Raw genomic sequence first — 27,484 nt, 5'->3', positions numbered from 1 at the left:
GGATATTATTCTCGGCTGTATTTTCTCTGTAATTGCTAGAACCCTCATTATTTTCAATTGGTAAGTTTCATAATACTTATTCTAGGGGCCTCTGCTCTATGCGCCCTCTCAAGTATCCACGGCGACTAGTCGAAAATTACAAAAATCATATAACATGTGCTTGTTAAAATTAAAGAAAAACGTCCAGCTTCCTTCCGCGATGAAACGCAGCTCGAGAAAAATCTCAAAACTATTGAATTTTGCTAAAAAAAAATTGACTTCAGGCATTACTAGATTTCCAATCATAAACACAAAAATTCCATTGAATATACAACATTTTTAATACTTTGATTTAACTTTACTCAGAAATCGATTGATGATTATTAAAAATGTAAATCGGAGACATATTGTTAAATTAAATATGGATGATTTTAAGATCAACAATATTTTAGTTGGCTTCAACAAAAAATATCAGTCACACGCTCCAAGGTTTGTTTCATTTTTTAATTGAAAACCAATTTTTCATTGCAGGATATTTACATAATCATCTTCCTGTTTCGGTTATAAATTAAAAAATTTTCAGCCAACTGGTATTCCAGTTAAGTCTTAATTCTCTCATCGAGTGCAAACAGAATGGAAAAATTCGCAATTACGAGGCAAGGTCGGCGCTGCGAATAAATTAGCGCTTTTGGGTCACTCCATAAACGCCTTGTCAGTGAATGCACGTCAAGCTGGCTGCATAAATTCACGTTTTGAGCTAAATTTTCGGAGCTGCAGCGGCGCAGCGCGCGATGTTATTGCAAGCGGCGCGCTTGGTGTTTCTGGGTCAAAGGCCAAGGTTGCCTAGTATTGAGCAGGCGGCAGGCGAGTCTCATTCGATTGCAGTCGGCGGCTTGGATTGCAATATACGAGAGAACCGCCTGAAAGAGGCAACTCTCCTTGCTAATCAGAAGTGTATTTATCAGCATGAATTGAAATTACGTGCCATTGCGGTTTCTGAAGGAAGAAAAACGCAGACGAATCTTCTAATATCGCACAAAACATTTATTTACAAATTCACCAGATGCCTTAGTTGCGACGTGAGAAGCTCGTTAAAATCTTAGAAATAGTGTACATCCTTGTCGAAAATGGCAGAAATCATGATGGAAGTATAAAATACAAATCATCGATCCTCTTAAGTTGAAAAAATTACATCTTGGTCATTTTAAAGAGTATTAAATTTAAAATTCAACCACTGAATGCTTTTTGCCCTCAGGGAACAGAAAATCACGCTCAACGTTCGCTATTGTGCACATCAAAGTCTGCAATTGGAAAGAAATCTCCTAAAAATTTGTTGGCTATTTAGTATAGAAATCGGAAATTCCACAGTTCCCTTTCATCAAAAGCTTTGGCAAATGTCGAAACCCTTTACAACTGCATATTTTCAAAATAGCGTTTTCTTAACAAACAAAGAAAAAATATTTTATGACAGTCCACGCTGTCCATCTTTTAAAGATATATTTATATTTTACCGCAAAGTCAGATTTTACAGTGCATATTTTTTATAATTATTAATTACGTCGAGTAGTCGCTCTCATTCTCTCAATCAGCTCTTTCAGTTTCAGTACAGACAGGATTTTAGGTGATCCACACCCATTTTTATAGGAGGAAAGACAGAACGGAGCTGGCTTGAATATCAGCAGCAAAATATTCTTTTATGCAAGTTTGAGCGCTTGTGACAATTTTTGAGCTTCAAAAGTTAAGTTCAAAGGGCCGTTTCCTTCAAGGCCTCGTCTGCCCGTCTCCTCTGCATCACCGCTCGTTTCGAAGGTCGCAGCGTGTAATTGTGGCGGAAGCGGTGTACTTCGCGACGGTGGACACACCCTTGCCTCTTCAGGGCGACGTTATTGCCTTGAAAAGAATTTTAAATATATATAGAAAACGAAGATTGCAAGACAGAGTGGACCTTTAATCCAAGTAAGAAGAATTGATCCATTCAATTCATAGGTTGTTAATTATTTGACATCAAATTTGAGATGTTTAAGGTCAAAACACCATATGACAATACACCTAGATATTTGACGATATCGAAATTGTGACCTTCAGGGTCAGGCACTGAGGGTAAAACTTAGCTTTTTTATTGGTCAATGGTCAATTAATGTTTGCTTAGTGTTCCAAAGCTGTTTGAAAATGAAATAACGCAGTTTTTCAGTTCAAATGGCATGCATGAGAAAGGGCGATCCACCTCCAACCGGATTTTTAACTCAATTTCGTCGGAACCATACCGAGTGTGTGTATATATAAAACTTGATATTTTTGTACAGAATTTCACGGTCTAAATTTTGGTCCAGAACCTTGACAAAAAACATCGGTGGAACCCTGAAAATTCAGAATTTATATTAATAAGGGTAAAAAAGCTGACCTTGATCTTTGACCTCTAACTTTTTTGTAAACGTAAGAGCTGTTCAATATGAAAAGTTAGGACGGGAAGAGAAAGTTTCAAGTTGAAATCTAAAGCTACACAAAAGTAAGTCGATCTTTTCAGCTTGCACACGGAATTTTTAAATATTCAAAAACGGGGTAACCGCACACTTTTTACAACCTCTGACTCCCATCACCTCCCACATAGTACGTTCGGGATGTTTTCTCTAAAATTTGCATTTTGCATCGAATCAGGGCGAATAAGTAACGTAAAATTTCAGATTTTGCGTATTTTTCGGAGACTTTAAAAGTTTGTCCACGTGTTTATTTTTCGCTAGATTTCATTTTTTCAAGTATTTGTGTTTGAATTAGGAGGTAAATTTTCTACTGGTGTAATAAATCAGGAATTTTCTTTAAGGAGACAACGTTAACTGCTTAATTAGCATGACAACTTTGGAGCCGATTTTCTCAGAAATTTAAAAAGCAGCCTGAAAATATCTTAGCTCTTTCGCGATTGATTAAATCAACAATTCCAGAAATCACTCTCGCATTTGTGGAATTAACACTCCCTTTGTGCTTGCAGCGTGACATTTCTCCCTCCATTCCCTTTGTTCTTCCCCACTTCACCCTCCCTATAGAAGTTTCCCGCAGCAAACCCCTCACGACGTAAACCAGAGCGACGACTCTGATTACAACAAGGAATAGAAGATGATGAACTAATAATGATATCAATGAAATAAATAATATGAGTGATTCTATTTATATAAAAATGAAATAGAAATTAAACATAAACACCTAATTTGGGTACAGACCGAAAAAACTGAGTCTTATTCTGACCCAAAAAAAAGTTAAAATCATGTTTCGGAATTTTTCAGTTCGTATGTCCACTATAACTCGCTGAATAGACCAGGAAAGAATGTTGTAATTTTATTTTCTTTGATATCAACATGCACTTAGGATGAGAAGGAAAAATTGACATTGGAAAGTATAATTTACCTTTGTTGAATCTGGAGAGGCACGGTATGCTTCTAAGGATGCTCTGGAAGCTAGCTCTGAAACGTTTATTAAAGTAGGCGTACAAAACTGGGTTGATGCACGAGTTGGAAGCCCCAAGCCATTGGGAAATAGGCAGCATTGCACTCACAAAAGCCTCCTGCAATCACAGAAAGAGGAGCATTTACGCGTCGAGTGCGGCGTGTTTCTATATGCTTACCTCTCTTGGCGAAAGCGTGGCTGGACCCACGAGTTTCACCCAGAAAAACAGCGAGTACAAAGGAAGCCAACAAAAGGCGAATGACAAAACGACGACGACCAGCATCTGCAACGACAGGCGTCACATGGTTACATTTATTTTAAGCACTTCCAATCGGGCGTACTTTTATCACTCTGGCCCTGGTTCTGATTATGACTGACTGGTGCTCTTGAAAGGTCTCGTCCTGAGCACTGCTTTTGTGCCACACCTTCCTCCACACCAAAATGTAGCAGACGTTGATGACACCCAACGGCGCCAGGTAGCACAGCACGAGGTGGGCGACCACGAAGTAAATGTTCCCGCTCATGGGGTCGGGCCACACTTCTTCGCAAACCTATTTAAGGAATAAAAAATCTTGGAGAGTACTAGAAAAATAATAAAGTGTTCAGCAAAAAGTTTGAAAATCTAACAAGGAAACTCTTTTTAGTTTTCGGATCGTGGGGAATTTATTGAATTTGATCAAAGGAAAAATTTCTAATATAACTGCGTCCTATGAATTGAGTACCCTAGAAATATTTTTGGAAATAATCTAAAGTCGAATTTCAAAGACAGTTTAAGTGGAAGATTAGGATTCATTAATTTTATTTATTAACTCTTGCACATCTTTTATTTAGAAAAAAGAGACAAATGCAGTTAACTAAATCCTATTAAGTCCAGCGGGGGCCAGATTCGTGCGACGCGCAGGTATGGCGTCCGGTGGAGTATGGCGCGAAAAAACGGTCACGTGAAAATGCGCAAAAAGAACAAAGTTTTTGTATAATTTGCATTACTTGTACTAATTGTGTCTTTTGGATCGTAAAAACAAACTCTTGACACTCGCACGGCAATCCAAAGAGAGCTTTTTGTTTCCCACATTCAGACGCCATTTTGGATCTGCGCAGTGCGAACCATTATTATCGCACATCTGGCTCCCGCTGATTTAGTCCTTATCCTTGCCACCCTGAGCAGTGATGACGTCAAAGTGTGCAATCCGTCGCTCTATTTTTCCCCAACGAATTCTCCTCAAAACTTCCAACAAACAGATCTTTGATTTTTTTACGGCCAGACAAAATTATATTCAAAGGAAACTATTTAAGAGGGTATAGGAACCTGCAGGGATGAGCCTTCTTCGAGGGGCTGCAGCCGGAAGTAGACGAGCCAGGGAGAGGTGATGGCCAGACTGAAGACCCAGATGACTGTGATTGTGTAATAGCACGCCTTGTCGGACATTGCTGGACCTCTCATGGGGTAGCAGATTGCAAAGCACCGTTCTGCTGCTATCGCAACCAGCGTGTGCACGGAGGCGGCCACCGACACGCCCTGCAGGTACGGAACCATCTTGCAGATGAAAGGACCCAACAACCATGCTATACTCAAACTGCCAAGTTGAGAACCAAAAATAATTTCCTAAACATTTCGAGCCTTACCGCTGTACACGTTGCCCAGGAGGGTGAAGGGCAGACAGAGCAGGTTGACCATCAGGTCTGCGCACGCGAGGTTGGTGATGAACACATTGGTGGCGGTGCGCATTCGCGGTGTCCTCCTCACCACGACCACGACCAACGCGTTGCCCACCACGCCGAGCACGAAAATGGTGCTGTAAGCCACGTACATGATCACGGTGGTCTGCAGGGAGTAGCGCAGACCGTCGCTCTTGACTACGCTCAACCCTGGCTGGCTTGCCGACACCCTGTTTCAGGGCAAGATCATGCAAAAGAAATAAATTAAGAAAACTACCACTTTATATAAATTTACATGCGTGGCGTTCAATTATTATTTTTTTTAAATTTAGTATGCTAAAAAATGAAATATCATACAAATGAGGGGAGTTCGCTGCGGTGAACTCACGGTGAGCGATTAGTCAGAGGCCTGAAAACCACCATCAGGCGTGTGACATGCGCAGGTCTTTTCCCTTATTAACCCCTTAATAAAATTTCCAATTTTTTTCATATTTGTCGTGACATTTATTGCTAAGCATACTACTTTATTTCTCAACCGGTGCAAAAATATCCGACAAATTTTCTTTATAATCGAAGTTTATTGCCAATATTACTATCTTGTTAATACCTTTCCAAAATGAGCATAAATTTGATTCCACGAATCCAAAGGTCTGCAGCGAACTCATTTAAATTTCAATAGGATTTTCTAGTGTACTTTCTCTGCTATTAGAGCCACAGCAATAGCTGGAATCCCAAAACTTGTTGTTGTTTATTAAATTCCATCACAATATGTTGACTCAAAGCATTATATTCATTGAAATTTTGGGATCATTCCCGGATTTCAGGGATAAAAATTGAGAAAAAAACATAAAATCGGCCATATCTCGGAATCTATGTAGATTATAAATTATAAAGCTAAACCAAATTCCATTCCAAGTCACTTTCTAACAATATGCAAAATAACTTTTGTGAAAATATACAATTTTTAAGTCCAAAAGGCTTAAGCCACCAATGAATGAAATTCTGAATTGTAGGCATATGAATTTTTTTAAATTTTAATGAGAAATCAAAGCCACAGAAGTGTTGAAAATTGAAATATCAATCTACCCTGAAATTTTTGCGACGGTGATAGTTTCGTTTTTAGATATTCCGGGTGAAAGGTCAAAACCTGGCTTTAGGTCAAAAACCGAATTATCAACTGTTTTCCCAATATCGGCTTCTGATGATCAGAAATGCAAAACTTCTCCCCGTTTAATTCATCTTGATGCCCCCTGACGAGCAAAAAAGTTTTAAGGGTATTTGGACCCCACCACTTTTCATTTTTCCAGATAATTTTGTTCCTGATTGTTTAATAACACCTTAAAATTTTTTTTTAACAAACCCTTCATCTTAAACCCCTAACTCGCCCTTTAAAATAATTTTACGTTGCCTCAATACACCAGTTTTGTGCACTTAAAAACAAACTTGATATTAAAATATAAAGTAACGGCTGTCAAAGGGGTCTAGAATGTTGAGAGACTTGGTACAGTTGATGTTAAGAAATTACATTTCTCGAAATGCAACACCGCATCATTTAAAAGAGTGTTCTACTGGAGAGCCTCCTGCCTGGTGTGTGCCGCGGAGATCGCTCGCTACCAGCACCAGTTTTTCTTTTCAAAGGAGTCTGTTTTATTATTTACACAAGTTAACGGGGCGAAAGCGCTACTTTATTTAGTCCCGGGGTTAGCTGAGGATGAGAGAGGGGTTGAAATATTTGAATAAGCGAAGAAAACCGAGTGTACCAAAATTAGGACATATAAAAGCGAGCTGAGTTTCCAGGAAATTAAAATTTAACCTGAAGCCTATTCATCGTCTGCTTGATCTGCATTTATTTTATTTCAAGCCTCGATCACTGCTTACTCTCTGTTCATGAGTGAAACGGGATTATTCCATTTTCCCTTTGACTGGGGACAGGCTTAACGCGAAAATGCAATCAATCGGTGTCCTTCAATAATCGACGCATCACACGTGCTAATAATACTTAAGCATTTCATTATTCGTTCCAACCTTTTGTCAGCGAAGAATGCTCTCAAAATGGCTTTCATTTTCGCAATATCAAGTAGCTGACTGAGAAGACCAAGACGCCGACTACATCAGTTCACAGAATTTTGCTATCATATTGGATATTTAGAAGGTAACGAAGGTGGGGTTGCTAGGGAGGCCTTCCTCTCGACAGTTATTCTACACCCAATTTATTTGGCAGCTTTCGTACGATTGAATATCACGTAATTCGCGCCTACGCGTGCTGCGGCTGAATCATTAGACGGGGAAAATTACGTTTGTTAGCGACTGCAAAAGGAGCTTAAATTTGGCACTGAAAGCGACAAAGCAAGAATTACTCTCAGGTGAAAGGACAAAAAATACAGTAAACAAAAATTCAAAAGGAAGCTTTAATTTTGCATTGACAGCTTCAAAGAAGGAATTGATTTCATCTGTTCTGAAAGGACAATAATAATTTATCACGTGATAAACAGACAAAGCAAAAAATTGCAGAGACAATGTTCGAGATTTTCATAACAAGAAATCCACGCGTGTTATTGCGAGCGAAAAATTCCTCATTGTCAGAGTTGGAATTTCACAAAAGGGGGAAAGTGGATATCGAGATTGCAAGGAAAAAAATGCAATAACTCACGGCATTTCCATGGCCGAGAGGAGGCTCGCGGGCAGCAAGGCGCCACCGACGACTCAGAGGGCAGCTCCTGTGCTATGCCATTGCAGCTCCCGACTGCTCGAGGGATGCTGCTGCTGATCGAGATCTGCCCATTTGCCCAGCCATGCGCCATCTCCCACTCGCGCCCCTCCTGATTATGCAGCCAGGTGGTGCTATACGCCGCGCACCCGCGCGCTTTGTAGACTCTCACTTTCAAGGACAGAAGAGAATAGCAATTTAAGTAATGAATTATTAGTTGTGAAATTGTTTTGGAACAGCGTATATAATGTTCTCATTCAATGGGTTACATACCCATAAGACCTTAGGATATTTCTGTGGAAATTAACAGCTCGTTATAAACAACGAGAAAGATGCATTTGATTTCAACTGGAAAAATTAGAAATTTAAAATTGTTTACGTGAAAAATGGTATAAATTCTGGAGTCAGTGAATTGTTAAAAATTCATAACAATTTTAGGCTCGTAAATTTTTCTACGCTTCATTATTCATTACGGGACCTTTAAATGAGCTCGAATGCACGCCATTAGAACCATAATTTAAAAATCTTTTAAAACTTCCACAGCGACTAAAACAGTCTAAAATCTATCCGTGCAAAAATTTAGTGTGCCAGAGAGTTTTCCGAATTTGCAGAGGTTTGATCCTTCAGCCAATTTTTGCTAAGCCCAGCGGAGTCCAGATTCGTGCGAGGCGCAGATACATCGTCCGGTGGAGTATGGTCACGTGAAAATGTGCGAAAAGAACTAAGTTTTGGTCAATATTGTGACATAACTTGCATTACTTGCACTAATTGTGACTTTTGGATCGTAAAAACAAACTTTTGACACTCGTACGGAAATCCAATGAGAGCTTTTTGTTTCCCACATTCAGACGCCATCTTAGATCTGCGCAGAGGGAACCAATTTTACCGCACATCTGGCCTCCACTGGTTTAGCCTGATTTAGCCTGAACATATTACATTAAAGAAAATCAAAGTAAAAATTTTGTTTAAATACAAAATTTGGATCTAGAATGTAAGAAAATTTTTACAAAATTCAAATTGGTTCGATTGAATTAAACAATACAATCTAAAATGCACTTTTGTTCCTAAAGGAAAAGTCAAAATCTTTGTCTTTTGGTAAATATTTATTTTCTTTTTATTTGGAACATTTAATTGAGAGCAATTCACTTAAACACTATTAATATTTGAGCATTTGGGAGACGTTATCTTTCCTCCTTTGAGTTGAATGCGTATAATAAAAATGACGAGGATGCGAAGGCGTAATTTGTCAGCAGTTTCGATCTTGAACAAGTCACTTGATTATAATTATAATGCTAACACTAACAAAAAATCATTCGTATCATGGTGAACGCAAATTAACCTTTGCTCTGCAATAGAAGCTTCAAACAAATTTTACTCCGGTTGATGCTATAACGAATATCATGCGTCGTTAAGCTTTCCTGAGCCCCCCAAGCTTTGAATTTTAGACGATATATATTTTCTCTGAGTTTCCAATAGTCATGGGACGACTAAACGAGCACGATTGAATCATCCAATGCCTTCTAAACTCCACTTAGGATCGTCTGAAATTGCGAAAATCTTCTTGTAGCGTCTGAAACAGCAAAAATAATGCTGAGACCCTCGAACATTTCAATATTTCACTCGTTTCCAACGTGGAAAAATTCACTCCTATCCAGTTTCGATGGCAATATATGAAGTAATTTTTAAAAGGTAAAATAAAAGTTAAAACGTTTTACGATTGGTATAGTTACGGTTGACATTCTTTTAATTGATATTAAAAGTGAAAAATTCAAAACTATTACATTTTTTTATGGAATTTAGCAATTCGTAAGAAAAATAATAAATATAATCAGTAACTTTAATGTTTTCATGTATTCGGTTCAATGATATTGACATTTTTATCGAAATTTCAACGATTATTTTGGAAGAGTGCAATTGACTTGAAAAAACGTGAAAATTTGGCTAAAATTGCGTGTTAAAAAGCATCCAACATCGGCTCAGAATCCATCTAAAACCCATAAAAACCAGAATGTATTGCAAAACGTGATTTAAATTTTCACTTGATTGAAAACCATAAATACGCGTGTTGCATCTGTGGAAGAAATGTTTTAAATAACTATAATTATACGAAAGTGTTACGCACGCTTAGAAACTCATCAGTCATTACTTTGAAAGTACAGGTTCTTTCAATCGCAGCGCACAGTCCCCTCTTTTTTTCCGCTCTCGCAAGTTCCTTTTTTATATTTAAAGAGCTCGGCAGAGAAAGAAAAAATGCTGCGTGAATTTGCTCTGAGGAAAAAAAGGTGTAAATACACGCGGCTTTAGTCAATGCGTACTATATTCCACTCTCAGTGAAGTTTATAATCCGTTTTTTTTTCACAGAAGTGTGTTCCGCGTTAATTAACATTTCACTTTGGAATACATATTCACGTAGGGTTTTATTTTAAAATGTGAATATTCCCGGCCTTGGTCCAGCTGAGCGACTCATCAAATCCTGTGGCCTGTGGCTATTTTCGACATGCATATTTTTCCCTTTCGTTGATACGTAGTTCGTAGATAGTGAGAGCATCAATTTATTACCACGTTGGTTCATAACATCTAAATATTGACAATATCTGTCCTCCGCCCCAACAGCTGGGTTGTTGGGTAAGTGGGTCACGCTACTACACCACCAACAATAACGCATATCCCTCGTGTCACACCGCTGTAAAAAAGTTACGACCTTATTTATATCGAATTTTGACAATTTGTCCAACGAATTTCCATTCCTTTAGATGAACTGTTGATTATAGCAGGTGAATTGTACTCTAGTTGGATTTGTTTCTAATTTTGATGATAAATACACATTTCTGTACATCAAACATTATCAATGAGAAAAATATTTATGTTTTACAGAGGATAGTTGCTATTTTACAATTTTTTCTGACCAAGGCTACGATTTGTGATAGATTTCAAATGGATGCGTTTATTAAGCAATTTTAGCCGTAATATCAAATTCAAAATATTTTATCCGACAAAAATCAACTTGCAAGTGTGGTCTCTCAAACGGATTGATTTTACCTGATCCTTTTGTCAATTTATTGCACTAAAACTTCATCTTAAATTGAATAAAATAATTCATATTTTTACTGTGCCTGCAGCGAAATGATACTTTTAGAGCTTAACTTTTAATCTGATTTTGTAGCATGTCAAGTAACAATTATCGAAACCTTTTTGATTCTGGCACCAATAGCACAAAAGATTTTGCAATAAAATTACATTTAATATTCACGGAGTTTCATTGGTTTTTTAATATGCCACAGAGAACCCTTAAAAACAGTAAACATTTTACGATATAACCGTCTCCAAATCATACAAATTCAACTCTGGAACTGACGGCTTTTTGTAGATGAGTTTAAATATTTACAAAACTCTCCGAATCATGCTAAAATTTGTCAAGAAACTTATGAGTGTTATGGTTGAAAAATTCCAGCAAAAATTTTAATGTATACCAAGAAATTCAAGAACAGCTTCTTAAACTGCAAAAATCCAGAAAATCCTTGGTGCCAATAATGCATAAATTAATAAGTTAAAGCCAAAACTGGCCTCTAGGTATAGCAGATGCATTTTTTAGAAAGTGGATCATATTCAAATGGTGGTGGTCTCCCTGCAAAAAACCTGAATTTTATTTCACAACAAAAAGCTTCCCTAAAAAGAGTGAAACACATTTGGATTGATCTCGACGAGAGGAGTTAAAATCTACCAAGAAAATGTGGTCAAACACTGTAAATTTCGGATAAAATTGGCAAATTTTACTGTAGCAAAGTCATTTTTGTTTATTAAATGCAATTTTAAATAAATTAAAATTTTTGCCCTGTATCGAGTATCGATCAATTGAATAAACCCTGCAGTTTGAATCAAATATCATTTAGCTATACCTGCTCCAATATTTAATTTCTGCATTTCGAGTTAGAAAGAGGAATAAAATTTGACAATAAAAATTGTTGAGTAAGAGAAAACATTTAAGACGCAGCAACAGGCGACCTTGCACTTTAATTGGACAAAATAAGCTATGCACGCGAAAGCAGCATCCATCCAAACATGTGGTCCGCATTCGATCGAACGCGCAGGCGATGATCTAATTATCAAAAATAAAATCCTCCTCGTCAAGCGTGGGGTTTGTTTTTTCAATTTATTCGCGCTGCCGGTCAGGATGCTGGTCATCATCAGTCTGTTCCAGGGGTCGAGAGATGAAGCGTCCGCTGTTGCTTTTGCTTTTGCTGCTGCTGCTGCGCCAAGTGCATCCGTTCAAACAACCTAACGAGGTGCCTCACTCATTCCAGAACCTCTTTTATTAATTTAAATCCAGTTTGCCAACTTTTTCCAGCATGACCAAGACGAAGACGAGAAGGAAAATAAGTTGATTACTCTTGAAAGCGATCTCAAAAGTCTAGATCGACTTGTACGGTCTCTGGAGAAGAGAATTAAATCACTAGAGCAGCCAGGTATTTTTGCAAAAGTTAGCTGGCACGTGGATCGAGTAAGTTGTGCGCAGTTTGGCCGGTGGCTCACGGTGAGTTGAGGTGGACGCAATGCACCGAAGGACCATGCAGGTGTCGTCCCGAGACCAAAAGCCTGAGCTGCTGGAAAATGGCTTTTTCCGAGCTGCCTACTGCCCAAAGTTTGCCGAGAGACACCAAAGTTATGTGAGCTCGATCTTTTCAATATAAAATCTAGGGTTGTGAAAATTGTGAACAATATAACCATTTTTTGCTTTCTTATATCTTCACGCAGCGTCATATGAGCACAAATAATGCGCTCTAAAGCCATTTGGACCGCATTTTTAAAATCTTCGAAGACTCTAAAAACATCTAAATGTATTTTGATAAATTAACAGTTAACATTTATCTCTAAAAATAGTTTAAAAAAGGGGATATTGATTAAGACTTGTTGGTACATGTATATGTTTTGATCGTATGAGAAGATCTTTTTAAAGTTTTAGGCGTAGTTTTCAGCCTAAAAGTATAATTATTTTCAGGTTCAAAAAAGCTTATTTTGGTTGACAAAATTTCAATTAAAATAAAATAAAAAACAATGCTTGCGGCAAAAGGCGCTTTATGCGGCAGTGTGCAAAATGTTCACTTGACATTACATTTATATTCATTTTTAGGGAGATAACATAATGAATATTACAAATGCGTCGCATTTATTCTCAATTTTACCAGGATATAAAAAACTTCTGACATTTGTTAATTGGGTAAACGAAAATAATTATTATAAATAAGGACAAATGATACCAAAATGGTCAGAAAATATTTAATCCGTTTTATTTTTAAGGATTTATAATTATAGACTAGCCCGTTGGCTCGCATTGTTAAGGCACTCTCAGGAGTGTCAAAGCAATGAGAGGTATTTGAGCAGTTCGAAGATCTAATACTGGCTACCCAATGTCAGAGATGGCAAAAAGTGGTTAGTTTAGTGACTCGAATTGCTCAACGGGCTGGGAGGCGCACCGGCGCCGACTCGCTACTTGCTGGTTTGCACCTCTCCAGCATGCGTGATTTGGCTTCACGGGACGAATGTCTAGCGTTTCAATGCAGTCCCCGGTGCGGAGGCAAGTGGCCCTTGAGTGGGCTGGGTCCCTGTGCGGCCTGGTGCGCCCATGTTATCCGTTCGCGGTGTTATTGGGACCCGGGTTTCAGCATTCGTGCTAGTGCAGTGCGCGCCCTTCCCGGTCCTCCGGTTCTCGGACAGGGATAAAAAGAGCAAAAAAAAATATTATTAAAATCTTTAGCTTTGTTAGTAACCGTGTATGCTGTAATATATAAAATTTACTTTTAATTCATACTTAACGTATTTAAATCCACTGAATCATATATAATTTTCCAATTTAACTATGTTCTGCGATATAAATTTTGGAATGGCCGATAATATAAAAAACCTAAATTGGTAAGGAAATTTTCCATTAATTCTTGACCGTAAAAGCAAAAGTAAAGGTCAATCTCAAAATAAGGAATTTTTTTTCATTTTCATAATGTTCCTTATTTGTTCTTAAATTGTCACCCCAATCAAAACAAATAATAGTTCTAGTGAGTAAAATCTCCCATATTTTTTTTTTTAAATTGGAGATTTTCCTGTAATATTATTTATTTCCAATTTAAAACTAACTCTGCTTTAGAAACCACCTAAAACAACAGCAAACTCTTCTATGTTGTACAAAACCCCGTTTAAAATTCACAGCCCGAACTCATTTTCCATTTTAATATTTAATGAGCACGTTCACTTTTATCTCTTAGCGATCTAGGATTGAATAGGTTGGCTGGAATACACAAGAACGCATTCCAGGGCTTGACGCATCTCGCGGAGCTGTGAGTTAATTTTCAAACAGCCTGCAGCCAACTCCGTTTAATAACTTCGGTAAACCTTACAGGGATTTGGTTGATAACCAAATAGATCATCTCCCCAGCGTCTTGTTCGCTGATTTGGAAAGTTTGAGGAATTTGTGAGTCTTGATATATAATGGATGAAATATTACGTGGAAACGTGCGAATTTTCACAGGCGGCTGCACATGAATCGGCTGGAGGAACTTCCCGACAGGCTCTTGCTTCGGTTAATCAATTTAGCCACTCTGTAAGTGTACTGCGCAGATCGGATTCCACTCTCTAATTAAAAGAATCTTAAAAGTGACCTGTCCTCCAACTTGCTGAACCATCTCACCGAACACCAGTTCGAGGGACTAACGCGGCTCATCGTGTTGCACATTTCCGGGAACAAACTTTCCACCCTACCCGAGAGTATTTTTAAGGGACTAAAAATGCTGGAAGACCTTGACCTTTCCAAGAACGAAATCATCTCGTTGCCGGAGAAAACTTTCCTTGGTCTTAACAAGTGATAAAAAACCAATTTAAAAAGAGAAACCGTGCTGAAATGGAGATTTTTTATTTCAGCTTGAAAATTCTTCGGCTGAATAACAACCAATTGAAGATGTTGCCCGCGAAAATCTTCACGGGCTTGAGTTCTCTCCACCACGTCGATTTACACCGCAATCATTTGACCGTGCTGCCCGCTGATATTTTGGCACCGCTCGTCCATCTCCAAATTCTTGACTTTTCTTCCAACTGGCTCACAACGGTAAGAATAAATATTGTTGATGCATTTTGACGTACTATTTATCTGAAAATTTGGTTTCCCAGTCAAAAAACAAGTAATAGAAATTAGCTTTGCTCTGGTTAAAAGAGGGCAGTAACATTTGACCAAAGACTTTCCTGATTTTTTCCGGAAAATTTAAAAAAACCCTTTTTTTATTTATTTGCTTTATAAGAATAATAATTTTAGGGTAAACATCCACTCCACACTAGTCTGCGGTTGGAATTTAAATAAAAATAGACTCCAAAAATGATAGAAACCCCTATTCTTTGTCAGTAAATTAATTTTGATTGGTGTTTATGAAATTTAAAAACTGTCGAATGGCTCGGATTAATTCATGATGGATATAGCTAATAGTGAAACTGTGAGAGGAAAATTAAATCACACGCTCTTGTACTGTTCTGCGGCTGGTTCGGCCTCGGTGCGAATTTTGTTTTGGATCACGGCAAAGTACTGCTGATGAGGCCTAATATGGGGTCGAAACAGCTGCTGAACATTACGAAAACGTGATATTCATTAAATTTGTTTTACTTTCAAAATTTTCATCCTGAATTGATCCGTGCAGAGCTGAGCCTTTCAATAACCTTTAATTTTCATAACAAATCACTAATTTGTAAAAAAACTGATTTTTCAGGCCTAGATTTTTTCCAGACCTAAAATTATGACAGCAATAGAGGGAAATCAATATTTGAAAGCTATTCATAGAAATAAGAATACAAATTTTCAATTGAATACATTTCCAAAGTCATAAAATTAATTTTAAATGGGATTTTTTACGAACCATGTATTTGAGGTAATATAGATAAAACTAATTTTAATATTTTCTCCTCCTTCATTTCAAAGAGTGCTCTTGCAGATAGTTTTTTCTATATTGAAAAAAATCAAATACTGACCAAGATATGTTGCGGAAGTAAATGGAGCGAAAAATGATCAGCTCAACTGCAGCAATGATGACAAGTCAACCTCAACTGTGTTGCTTTTCCTCTTTTCAGATAAAAGAGGTAGACTTTTATCTACTTGAAAATCTTCGCGAGCTGCATTTAGGTCAGAATCAACTGGACGAGATCCCGGATGGTGCGTTCGACAACATGATTTCTCTCGAGAAGCTTTTCCTCTTTTCCAACAATCTCGAGAGGATTGACGGCGCCGCATTGACAGGTCTGCGAAATTTGAGCTCGCTTATGCTGAACAATAATTTGCTGAAAGACGTGAAGACGAACGCCTTTATGCACGTCCCCAACCTGCGAAAATTGTGAGCGGTTTTCCTTATTCCGCTCATTAAACCAATTTATTGAGTGATGTTTTAGACAACTTGATAGCAACAAGCTCCGCTTCTTGTCGGCCAACTGCTTCGAGCCGCTGACGAAACTTGTGACGGTCAAATTGGCCAAGAATCCGTGGCACTGCGACTGCAACATTCTCTATTTGGCTAAGTATTGAAAAAATTCGATTTGTAGATAAAATTTCGAATTATCTGGGAACAGTTGGTTGCGTGCAAATAACCGAAAAGTCTGGGACACAAGCCCGACCTGCCGAGGACCTGGTGACCTTGGTGGCAGGACGATTGAGGATATGACCTTTGACGACCTCTGCGATGGTCAGTGGGCCAGCATGACCAAGTTTTACCACCGCTTGCCAATTAACAAGTAATTAATTACTAACAAACAGATAATCCTGCTTGAATTGTGATTTAGTTAAAGACCTTGATGAGCGCGCCCTAAAAATTGCGGACTTCAGGGATCAACCAGATAACCATGAGTTATTATCATAAGAGCAATTAACAGAATACCTACAACTGCCATCACAAGTGAAAAAAAAATAATAATTTACACACTTTTACTCTTTGGGTAATTGGAATTACAAAGGACGGTTGAATATTAGTTTTTGGTGCATATCTTTTAAATAAGCACGGTATTTATTAATTATACAAATCAGAGGAAAAAAATTCCAAGTGAGGCAATGATGAGAACCAACTTCTGTTACGCAGAGATTTTATTTGAAAAAAATCATACATTCCGAGATGGCTTTTAATTAAAATAAATTTTTGTGTACTGTTATAATTATGTTGAAATCAATTAAATACTCAAATTCCTTTTTAAAATTGATAATCCCAAAAAATGGCTTTAAATTATTTTAACGTCTTGCTTTACAATTTCATGTTGTCTTTGTTCGAATTTTTTGATAAATTAATTAAATTCTCCACGAAACCATGCAAATCGGGCAAAAAATTGCTTCCTCCAGATTGAAAGTCGCAGTGAAAATAGAAAAACCGTCTAATATTAATCATATTTTTCTTATTAAAACCATCTAATATTTCCAACACTAACAATTTGATATACAAATTCTAACCAAACTGCATTATAGCAAAATTTATTTTACCTAAATAATTAAATATAATCCTGAATTTCTTTCCAGGCACGAAGAGTACATAATGATTCAATCAAAGAAGCAGAAAATCAAAGAAGAGCAGGCTACTCATGCCTTGACGCTCCACAGATGGTGACAAAGTCTGTATAATCAATCATACATTTATTTGACCAATAAATAAGTAGTAAATACCTAAAAAACTCAATTCTCTCACTAACATTCATTTTAATACGATCGACTTCATGAGCGAGATAAAAAAATGATAACAATCGCTGGCAGCTTATTCTTCAAAGCCGAATATTTGACGAAGTGCGTCACTGATTATAGTCTAAAATGATTCACGGCGCGGGGACACAATCCAACCGTTTTTATCTGCATAAATGTCTTAAAATTCATATCAAAAACATCGGGATGCATTATGAAAAAGAGCGCTTTGCAACAGCGATTGCCGATCGGCCGCACTCACTCAGCAGGTGATAAGATATAAGCTTTCAGCGCACAAGCAGATACGTCGCCTCCTTTAAATAAAACATTCACCCTACTTTACGAACCAGTGGAGGTTAGTTAGTGCTGAATTCTGCTTGGTTTGGACGCACTTCAGGCACCCTGAGGATGAAATTCAGGTCAGGATTTATCTCCTGCCTGTGGGTGGCAACCCTGGTCATCTCGACAGTCAACGCCCAAAGTGAGTTTATTAATTAATTAATTTTATAACACTTGTCAAACAAGTCTGATGTATTTTTCAAAGACATTTTGAGGGCGTCTCGTATCTATTTTTAGTTAGATTCGATAACATCTTCCAATCCTTACAAAAATCAATCAATCGTGAGAGAGCTGCTCCCAAAATACCAACGGGCCGTGCGTAAATTGATATTTTCGATATCGAAGTTTGCACGTCACAGATGCTAATCCTGCGAAAGGTGCGCATATCAAGTGGCAGGCAGAAACGTGCTCTTGAAGGCCTCACTTTTCTCTCTTTTTCGATAATGCGAGAGACGAGCATACGAGGCGTACATTTATTATTTGGCATAACGCACAGTCACTTCATGCAAAACCAACAAAATATTAATCCACGCTCAGGCCAGGTTGCTTGGCAACCCGTCGCCGTAAAAGGGCTAAATCCGTCTTGACGCCTGCGGATGAAAACCTTTCATTTTAGGGATTTATACTTATTTCTAGCTATTTCGATTTTGTCTGATAACATTTCACGTTGCCTGTGAAACGGCCAAACCGCTGACAGCAGACAATCACTTAAAATGCGCAAGATAACTTAATCAGATGATGCACGTCAAAAACATTTTTAAAATGACTTTCGCAATCATTGGAAATTCGACAGATTAATCGTGTCTAATTAAGTGGACGTTTTTATTATTTTTATTGTGTTCTAATCTACTGGATAGTGTCAAGGATTCTTTTTAATGCTCCTTTTTTCTACTTAAGGCTAAAAATATGTGATGAGGTAATTGTTAAGATTGGCAATAATTTTAGATGATTCATTTTCCAACATTTTTAGTTGGTTTAAAACTGTATTCTGACGATTTTTAGTCACTTCTCGATCCAACCCAAATTTGAGTAGCAATTTTTCTATCAACAATTTAAGATTTTCAGGGTATTGCAAATTTGTATAATTTTTGGCCTCGCCTCCTTTTTTACTCTAGCAAAACGAACAAAACTCGATCAAAAAGCAAAAATATTTTTATTTAAAGTTTACTTACGTGGTGAACTCTTAGACTGGCTAGATCTAAATTTTCGTTACGCACAGGAAAAAGTTATTAATATTAATTCTTTTCAATTTTATAAATAAAACTCGTAATAGTAAATAGTAAATGTTTAGATCAAAAAATATTTTATAATAACGCTCCAAAAATGTAGATATATCTTAGCAATTTTTAGTTTTAGTCAGGCTTCTTCCATTTAAATGAGTTTTAACGTTTTAAAATGAAACTCTAAAGATGGAAATGGCGTTGTTACCTTTCATTTCGTGTCTAAATGCAAATCAGAAAAGCAGAAAAAAATGTTCAATCATCCTTCTAATTTTAGAATGAACGGCCGAGTCTATAAAAGTATTAATAATGAAAAATCTCTTCTACAGATTGCATTGTAAAAGATTCAAATGGAAATGAGATTCCTCCAGCCTCAGATATTAGATTTGACGTTGCTGACAATGCGCCAGCAGAAACTCAATTTGGGAGCCTTGACGTCGTAAATATCAACGGTGAGACTGATTCTAAAAATTTTCCATCACTTAAATAAAAATATGTATGATACCAGGCGTCACTGAAATTGAATCTGCATTCTTCAATTTGGTAATTCTGGACGGCAAACTCATTATTGCAACAACAGCTGAATTTGCCAATGTGGAACAGACTTCGGTATGAGATCTAATTTCTGATAATAACCAGCTCTTTGACTCATCATTATTTCAGGAATCCTCAGCAGTGACTTTCGAGATTAATCTGCAATGTGCAGATGGAGTGCAACAAACAAGGGTATGATCACAATTTCCTCTCTACACTAATATTTTAACATAATTAAACTTAACACTCGATAATTATGAAAGTTTATTGTTATTTAGAAATTATAAAATCTGGAAAACAGAGAAAATTTCTGAAAATTTCTAGTCAACTCTAGAATAAACTGAAAAAAACAGTAGTTTTTTATAATTTTGCACATATTATTGTACAGCTTTTGAGAAATCCTCTCTCTGGTGCGAGTAAAATTAGTTTTATTTTTATAGATTAAATATGATTTAATTTTTCCGTTTCTAATCGAGTATATTGAGTGCTAAGAGCGTTATCCAACAAAATTTTCAGCCGATAAATGTGGTGCTGCAGCTAACCAACACATACGATCCGCAATTTGATGAGTTTAATAGCAACTTCCAACTGCCAATGCCTTTCCCTCCAGAGATCGAAATAAACACAGCTTACGGAGTAACCATCGCGGCTTTTGACAACGACATTTACAACAATGATGTCACGTTCAGCATTGAGGACCCTTCTGGAAACTTTTATGTTGAGCCCAAAGGGGAATTTACCGTGGGTGGTTCACCTAAAAAAAGATATGCAGTTGCCCTGAAGTCAAAGCGATTGCTTAATCTCTCTGGACCCTTGCAAGTCACAATAGTTGCTCAGGTAAAAGCCCCGTTTCCGGAAAATTTGTTTCTATAAATGTACTTTTAATTAAAATTAAAGGACAACGAAGGAGCAGAACGTAGGACTAGCAGGGCAACAGTCACTATCGAAGTGGACACAGAAAATTCTACGCCAGTCACTATTGGATTCAAGAGCAATTTCTACACGGCCGATGATGACGATGCTTTTGTAAGTTGTGAATTTAATAATGATTTTATCCATTTCTTAACTCATTACTTCCAGGCCACTGGTGAGCTAGTCCCAAGCGAGGAAATTGAACTTGTTGAGGCTCCAGAAAACACTGCAGGAATCGTGGTTACTTTGAGAAAAGCACCAGGAAATTGTAAAATTAAAAAATATTAATAATAATTAGAGCAACTCAATCAAAATGATAATTTTTAGTGCCATCCTTTGAAGACAGATTCACGGGAACGTACGAAGTGGAAGGGAATACGGTCAGAATTGAACAGACTCTGCCGTTCACTGAAGAGGAAGAAGTGCCTCCAGGTTTAGCATTGGAAATTGAGGTAAATAATAAACAAATTCATTTGCTCATATGGGGAATTTTAATTAAAATAAAAGTTAAACTAAAAGTATTGATTGTTTTGTGATATAAAAACTCTGTAAGAAAGGATATACATTACAAAATCAGTCAAAATGTGTTAGTAATTCGGCGGAAGAGTTCAAAATGCATAATTTTTATTTGTAGTGTCTTGAAAAACCAGTTGGTTTTGAGTAGAATGTTTCTTTTAGTTCAGGGCTCTACAAAAGGGTGGAAAATTGAGGATGATTTGATTGTGAGACATTTCAGAAGAGGAAACTTCGCAATTTTAATAAGGAAAATTTTCCTCTAGAGAAATCCGCACCTTTATTTTATTTAATTTTAACATTATTAGTTCCTAAATAACGACAAAACTACCAAAATTTGCTCCAATTAAAGTTCCATTTTCATATTTGTGCAGGATTTTATTTTTTTTAAATTATCAACGTTGAAAAATGGTTCTCACAAGTAAATTGTGTTATTTAAAGATATTTAAGCTGCATTTTCTATGAAATTTAATCATTAGCACCTATTTTAATGGCCTAATACAAATTTTAGAGCAAATATTTTCTTCTCGGAAAAGGTCAGGCAAGGAAAAAACGCGTAATATTGCTTTCCATAAAAACGACCACTTTACCACATTTAAAAAAGGGCCGGATGCTAGCTAGCGCGCTGTAATTACTCTCATTGCTAAAGTGGCAAAAGGAAAATGCAGTCAGCAGCTATAACACATCATGAGCGCATTACGCAATTAATTTTCCAGGTCAGCGAAGCAACAAGTGGGTTCGTCGCGCGGACAGTGTTGCACGTGTCGCTGCCCGTGGAGGAGTGCCCGGTGCAGACGACGGAGGCGCCGATCACCTGCCCCGTGTGTCCCACTGAGACGCCATCCACTTGCCCCACGTGCTCGCCGGGTGGCGAAACGTGTCCGACGCACCCAACCTGCCCATCGTGTCCGACGCCCTTCCCCACCGTGCCGCCCACGTGTCCCACCTGCGCGCCCTGCACCTCGACCACGCCCAAGCCACCCTCCAACATCGAGTTCGTACAGCCCGAATATTCCACCACCGTCCCGGGAGACGCTGCTAACGTCCCATTGTTCACCGTTGAAGCTGTTATTACTGAGGGAACTGGCACGATCAAATACGGCTTTGTCGCTTCCCCAGGTGAGTGTTTTTCTGATCTATTTTTGAGTATTTCTTCTGTTGGGTTTCACTCTAAATAAATTAGCTAAGAATCCCTAAGTAAAATAAAAATAATAGAAACACTTAATAAGCATGTTTTTGGAACCACTGGGAAATTTTTCTTCATATTAAAGAGGAATGATTCTGCAAAAGCCTGGAAAATGCTTGTTGCCAATGCATAAACTCGTCCCTTAGGATTCAGTTAAAGCCTAAATTGACCTAAGAAGCGCTGTAATTTTTTGAGAAAATTGGCTTGAAAGTTAGCGTGCTTTTCAAATGGTAATGGCTGTCTCCTTATTTTAAATCCGATTTAATTTCGAAACCAAGAGTTTCCCCAATAAGTGGCATACACCGTTGGACAGATCTCGACGAGAGGAATCGGAATATGCCAAGAAAATATGTTCAAGCACTGTAAATTTTGGAGAAATTTGGCAAAATTTGAATCTTTACTGTAGGAAGGTCCTTTTTTATTATTGCAAATATTTGAACCAATTTTTTATCGATCAATTGTTTATGGCATGCAACAATTCAAATAATTTTCTATTGTTGCGCTGTATCATTCCACTTTAAATGAATAAATTTAAAAAATTAAAGTCAATTGGTATTGTTGGCTCTACCAAATGGTCTGTTTAATAATTGTTTTAGGGAAAATAGAGCGACAAAAGTGCAAAAATAAATTCAGGACCTTGAAACAAATACATTTACGCTTTTTTGTCCCCCTTTTCTGCTTAGGAAACACCTCAAGTGCCATTGTTTTTTTGTTTTAATGCTATGCCAAAAAATACTTTTTCAACAAACCGCGCTTAAAACCCAGAACATTGCAAAAACAAATTCACCACACAAAAAATTAATTAAGAGATTCCTTTCCCTACCTTATCGCTGGAAACGCAAAACCATCGCTCGCAAAGAAGTGCCGCGTGCAGGCACGTCAGAGGCCTGGGGCAGTCACTGGAAGACTGCCTTTTTTACTTTTGTTTGCTGCCGTAACAATGGCGAAAAAATAAAATGTTTACCAGAACCACCTGGTGCAGACGTAAGTCGCTGCTGATTCCGTGGTGCGGTTTCATGCGTCCTCGGGGGGAGAAGGGGAGCCATTTTTTGCGTTCTCTGAACTGCTGTGCTAACGCACAATAGGCTATCCGCGCGTGAAGCAAGTCTTGCAGGTTGCATAAGCGGAAAATTGCAGGCGTTACACGATTTTTCTCACATTTTTAATGGGAACAGTGAAGTAGAGAATTTAATTTAACTGAGAGAAAAGGGAAATTAAAAAAACAAGCAAGACAGATCTATAATAGCGGAAAATCCCTGGTGAATGTTTAACTTAATGTATATTTTCTTTCCCTCTCTCTGATTTGACCGCCTAAATGAAAATCTATAAATTAAAATCCTTAAATTTTTAAATTATATGACTATTAATAATTAATTTTGAAACAGAATTGAGCTCGAGACTAAGCATGGACGAGACCACCGGAGTTCTGACCCTGACGCGACGAGCTGCCCCTGGAAGCTACGAGTTTACTCTCACTGCCGAAATTGTCGAGTTGGGAGGTACCCCTGCCACCGCTCTTGGATTTCTGGACGTGAACAGTATTGGCGAGTGCGAGGATGGCACAACCTGCTTCAAATACGCGCTGATTACGAAAGAAGTTGAGGAGGGAAAGGAAACGGAAGATCTCATTCCTGGATCGCAACCAACGGGTCCCGGCTGCGAGTAAGAGAAAGTTTCTTAAAAAAACTTACATTGTAAAACGTACAATCATTGATAAAGGATTTTAGGCAAATCAGGGCGTTTCCTGAGCACCCTTTTGGCTTCCTAAGGCTCGACTTTCTCATATTCTGGAAGCTCTCGACATGCCTGTTCCAAACGGTGTGCAGATCTTGCAGATCGAACCAATACTGAGCCCGTTAAAGTCGCTACATATGCGAATCTATCGATATCGATCACTGATTCTAATTTCTTATTTGTCCTGATGGTCTTTTCTGACCTCAGGGAGGAACTCCAGCATGTTCCGTAGGTCAAAATCGACCAATCGTGCTATTTTGATTTGATTAAAATACAATTTTTTGAACCTTCATTGACGCTCCGTATCTTGAATAAGTTTGATCATGGGCAACACATCTTCTTTTTTAAAAAAAAAAATAGAGGTGGTCATTATTTGTTTATTTAAAATTTGATTATAAACTTAGAAATGAATACTAAAATTTGAAAAGTTTCAAAAAAATAATCAACTAGAAAAATTTGGCCATCTTCTCGTGGAAAACTGAAGAACAAAAATTGAAAACCAGCAGTAAAAAATTTTATAAATTAATTTCCCCATGTTTTAGATTCCGTATTGACGACGTCGATGCCGCTTTTGACGGTTGGTTTGAAATCGACGTAAATACCGGGGCCCTGAAGGGTCTGTCTGCGATCAACTACGAAGACGCTGCCTTCGCAGATGTGGAAGTGCCGCAAGTTGTGCTTCGCCTGCAGGTCGAATGTTCGTCAGATGTGGAAGTCAAGGACACCTTCAACGCGACAAAGCGTGCTCGACTCGAGGCGGAGGTCACCAAGCAGCAAATGTTGGTCGTTTTAAACATCCTCAACGTCAACGACCACGAGCCTGTTTTCGAACCGGCAGAACTCAGGGTTGGCTACCCTAGCAGAGATTTCGCAAGGCAAATTTTCCCTGGAGCCATTGCCAAAGTTCAGGTATGTGATTTTAAATTTCTTTTGGAAATTTGATCTTGAATTTTATTTTCCAGGCTACGGATAGCGATAAAGGAGACGACAAGAAGCTGAGATATCGTCAGGAATTTATCAGCGACGAGTTTGATTTGGACGAAATCACAGGAGAATTGTATCCAGTGGACGGAAGGTTCAGCTACGAAAACATTCGGTTAACGATCTTAGCTCTTGACAGTGAAGGCGCCAACGGTGCAAAACAAGGTCGTCTCACACTGGACGTAAGTTCAATTTAGGGGTGATCTTTCCTTTGTAACTCAGGGTTTTAAGTTTTTTCTGGGGTTTATAAATAAGCAAGGAAGAGTCGGGCAAAAATTTGTTGGTGCAAAAATTGTGCTTTAATAATAGGAAATGAATTTTATAGTGGGCTAAAGAAAGAAAAAGAAAACAGATATTGATTCCTATGATTAATTTTTCAAAATATTATTATTTATTGAGTTATTTCCGGAAATTTAGAGAAGAGTCATATTTTCTACAGTTCCCAATTTTCCAAAGCCTGGTTTAACGGTAATTTCTTCAATTTAAAAAATAATTGTTAAATGTTTCCAGATTAAAATGGTGAACGAGGGACAAGTAGCGGTGGTGATCGCTGAAGGAGCCACGATAGATGACGCAGACACAATCGTCGCTGACCTCAACACCAAAATCGACTCGCACTTGTGGGGCAGCCTGAGGAACTCGTACATCGCGGAGGACCTCGATGGCAGACTAGGAAGCTCCAGAGCAAGAGCTGGCGGCCTTCTTCTCGTTCTCTACGCCTTGGACAAGACGAATTGGAATTCTGCTTCCCACGAAAAGATTAAACAGTACAGGATTTCCACGATGAAAATGATTCATTTGATTATTATTATTTTTTTTAATTTTAGGCTTTTGTCGGGCTATCAGCCAGGCTCCGGCTGGACTCTGGCTGGAATCCAGACCTGGGAAGAGGCGGGTGGTTGGGACTCGAGTGGGGGAGGATCTGACCCTGACGAAGGTTTGACGATCGCGGTGATCGTGCTCGCTGTAATCGTCGCGCTCTGCCTTATCGCAATTGGTGGCATTATTTACGTCACAATTTTTAGGTAAGCTTTATGATCCCTTTATTATCAACAGCGTTTTGTCACGTGCATATTGGAAAATCCCAACATTCTCAATTTCTGTGCCTTTCGCAGGAAGAGAAAATTGGAAAAAGCAGTTCACTCGCAAGTTGGAGTAAAAAATAGGACTAGCTTCTCCAAACACAGGTGAGCGGAAAATCTGATGTAAAATAAATCGATAAAAAAATCTCGAATATATGCGAAATAAAAAATAAGATCATCTTCTACTGTTATCTGACGTTTTCTTAGAAAAATAGTATCTCAATAAATCAAGAAAATTAATTGGGTGTGCCATCGAAATTCTCTCTATCTCAATTTGTTTTTTTATTGAGAACAAAATGATTGCAATTCTCAGAAAGCTTGGCGATTGGAGTTAGTATGTATTTAAAAATCGATGAGCGAGCTGTTGAGCTGATAATTCATTTCCATTGAACGAGAAAGCGCATGTGCCGCGACTGCTTGAATAAGACTGGAAAGCGAGGGAGGGCAGGCAGCGTGCCTAGCAAGCCTTTTTGCTCAATAGTGTGGGTCGGGAAGAAGTGTCGTTGGGTGCTGTTGGGCTGGCCGTGTCTTGGCGAGCGGCGTTCGCCATCGAGCTACCAAGTATCAGGCACCAATGCCGCTCAAAGAGGACGGGGCGAAACTTTACAGAGCGTTATTCTTTACACGATTCCTGCGTCGAAAGAAGCAGCGCTCTAAAAACAAGTCTGTATTTTAAAACTATCAACAGCAAAAAATTGTCTAAATATTAGGAGAAAAAGACACACTGAAATTAGATTAGTTTAACATTATTTTTTTGAAGGAGACATTAATTTATAAAAATATAACACTCGAATTAAAATACCGACATTTTTTTTTTCAGGGAGAGCCTTGCTGTTGAAGTTGCGAAGAGAAGTCATGTAAATGGGTTTGATACGCCCAAAAAGGACGAGCTGATAGTGGAACCAGAAATGGAAGAAAGGAGGAAATCGGCGACGGTAAAATTCAACGACGAGCCAGAAGTGATCCCCAGCAATGAATCTGTCAGACTTTGAGAATTGCGGCCAACAAGATTTTAAAAATAACATACAAAGTATATAATTTATCGCATATTTATATTTATACGCAGAGCGAATGGTGTACGTGTAAATGATATTAGCAACTAAGGATTGTGTACTATTTCTTCAATAAAATTAATATATAGAAACTACCTGAGATTATAATTTAATTTTTTTTTAAGGACGGTGTATATTAAGATGAAAAATTATTTGAACTAAAGCATAATTTTCTAATCTTACCTTAAATTAGAAAAAAACCATAGCGACAATAGCTATTCTATTTTTTTTTTATTTAATTTCGGATATTTTCACGATTTAAGAATTATTTTGAGGATGATTTAAATTCTTTCTCGTCATCTAAAACCATATTCAATTAATTAAGAAAGCTTCACTAAATAAAATCAGCAATTAAATCAAGCAGACAGCGATCAACTTTAGAAAGATCTTAACCATTTTGAAAGAATTTTGAAGAAACGTCATATTTATTGCTTAAAGCATTTATTTACAAGTTAATATTGATATTCCATAATGATCA

The 27,484-nt window shown here is 37.8% G+C and overlaps 3 protein-coding genes across 3 annotated transcripts; 2 read left to right on the top strand and 1 right to left on the bottom strand.

Annotated features, from left to right (window-relative positions):
* Positions 1-1,008: 1,008 nt before the first annotated feature.
* LOC135943117 (neuropeptide SIFamide receptor-like) lies at positions 1,009-23,092 on the bottom strand. Its single transcript, XM_065489527.1, has 8 exons — positions 22,981-23,092; positions 7,721-7,948; positions 5,038-5,300; positions 4,721-4,977; positions 3,756-3,965; positions 3,593-3,697; positions 3,376-3,532; positions 1,009-1,869 (listed from the first exon to the last, which is right to left on the bottom strand). The coding sequence occupies exons 2-8, from the start codon at positions 7,729-7,731 to the stop codon at positions 1,724-1,726; spliced, it is 1,149 nt and encodes a 382-aa protein (XP_065345599.1). The 5' UTR covers positions 7,732-7,948; positions 22,981-23,092; the 3' UTR covers positions 1,009-1,723.
* On the top strand, positions 11,981-17,439 carry LOC135942464 (leucine-rich repeat-containing protein 15-like). The gene is made up of 12 exons (XM_065488586.1): positions 11,981-12,060; positions 12,105-12,240; positions 12,291-12,444; positions 14,032-14,103; positions 14,166-14,237; positions 14,295-14,366; positions 14,421-14,624; positions 14,684-14,867; positions 15,875-16,134; positions 16,190-16,315; positions 16,367-16,528; positions 17,298-17,439. The coding sequence occupies exons 1-12, from the start codon at positions 11,986-11,988 to the stop codon at positions 17,383-17,385; spliced, it is 1,605 nt and encodes a 534-aa protein (XP_065344658.1). The 5' UTR covers positions 11,981-11,985; the 3' UTR covers positions 17,386-17,439.
* LOC135943116 (uncharacterized) lies at positions 17,745-27,101 on the top strand. Its single transcript, XM_065489526.1, has 16 exons — positions 17,745-17,934; positions 19,342-19,464; positions 19,521-19,621; positions 19,676-19,738; positions 20,063-20,383; positions 20,444-20,572; positions 20,627-20,726; positions 20,786-20,910; positions 21,688-22,090; positions 23,543-23,819; positions 24,434-24,800; positions 24,854-25,054; positions 25,383-25,639; positions 25,700-25,897; positions 25,988-26,059; positions 26,775-27,101. The coding sequence occupies exons 1-16, from the start codon at positions 17,862-17,864 to the stop codon at positions 26,944-26,946; spliced, it is 2,982 nt and encodes a 993-aa protein (XP_065345598.1). The 5' UTR covers positions 17,745-17,861; the 3' UTR covers positions 26,947-27,101.
* The last annotated feature ends 383 nt before the right edge of the window (positions 27,102-27,484 follow it).

The sequence above is a fragment of the Cloeon dipterum genome, chromosome 4 (genome assembly GCF_949628265.1).
Source record: "Cloeon dipterum chromosome 4, ieCloDipt1.1, whole genome shotgun sequence".
In the NCBI taxonomy this organism is placed as follows: domain Eukaryota; kingdom Metazoa; phylum Arthropoda; class Insecta; order Ephemeroptera; family Baetidae; genus Cloeon; species Cloeon dipterum.
Note: the sequence above shows the minus strand (reverse complement) of the source record. Positions and strands in the feature narration are given on the sequence as shown.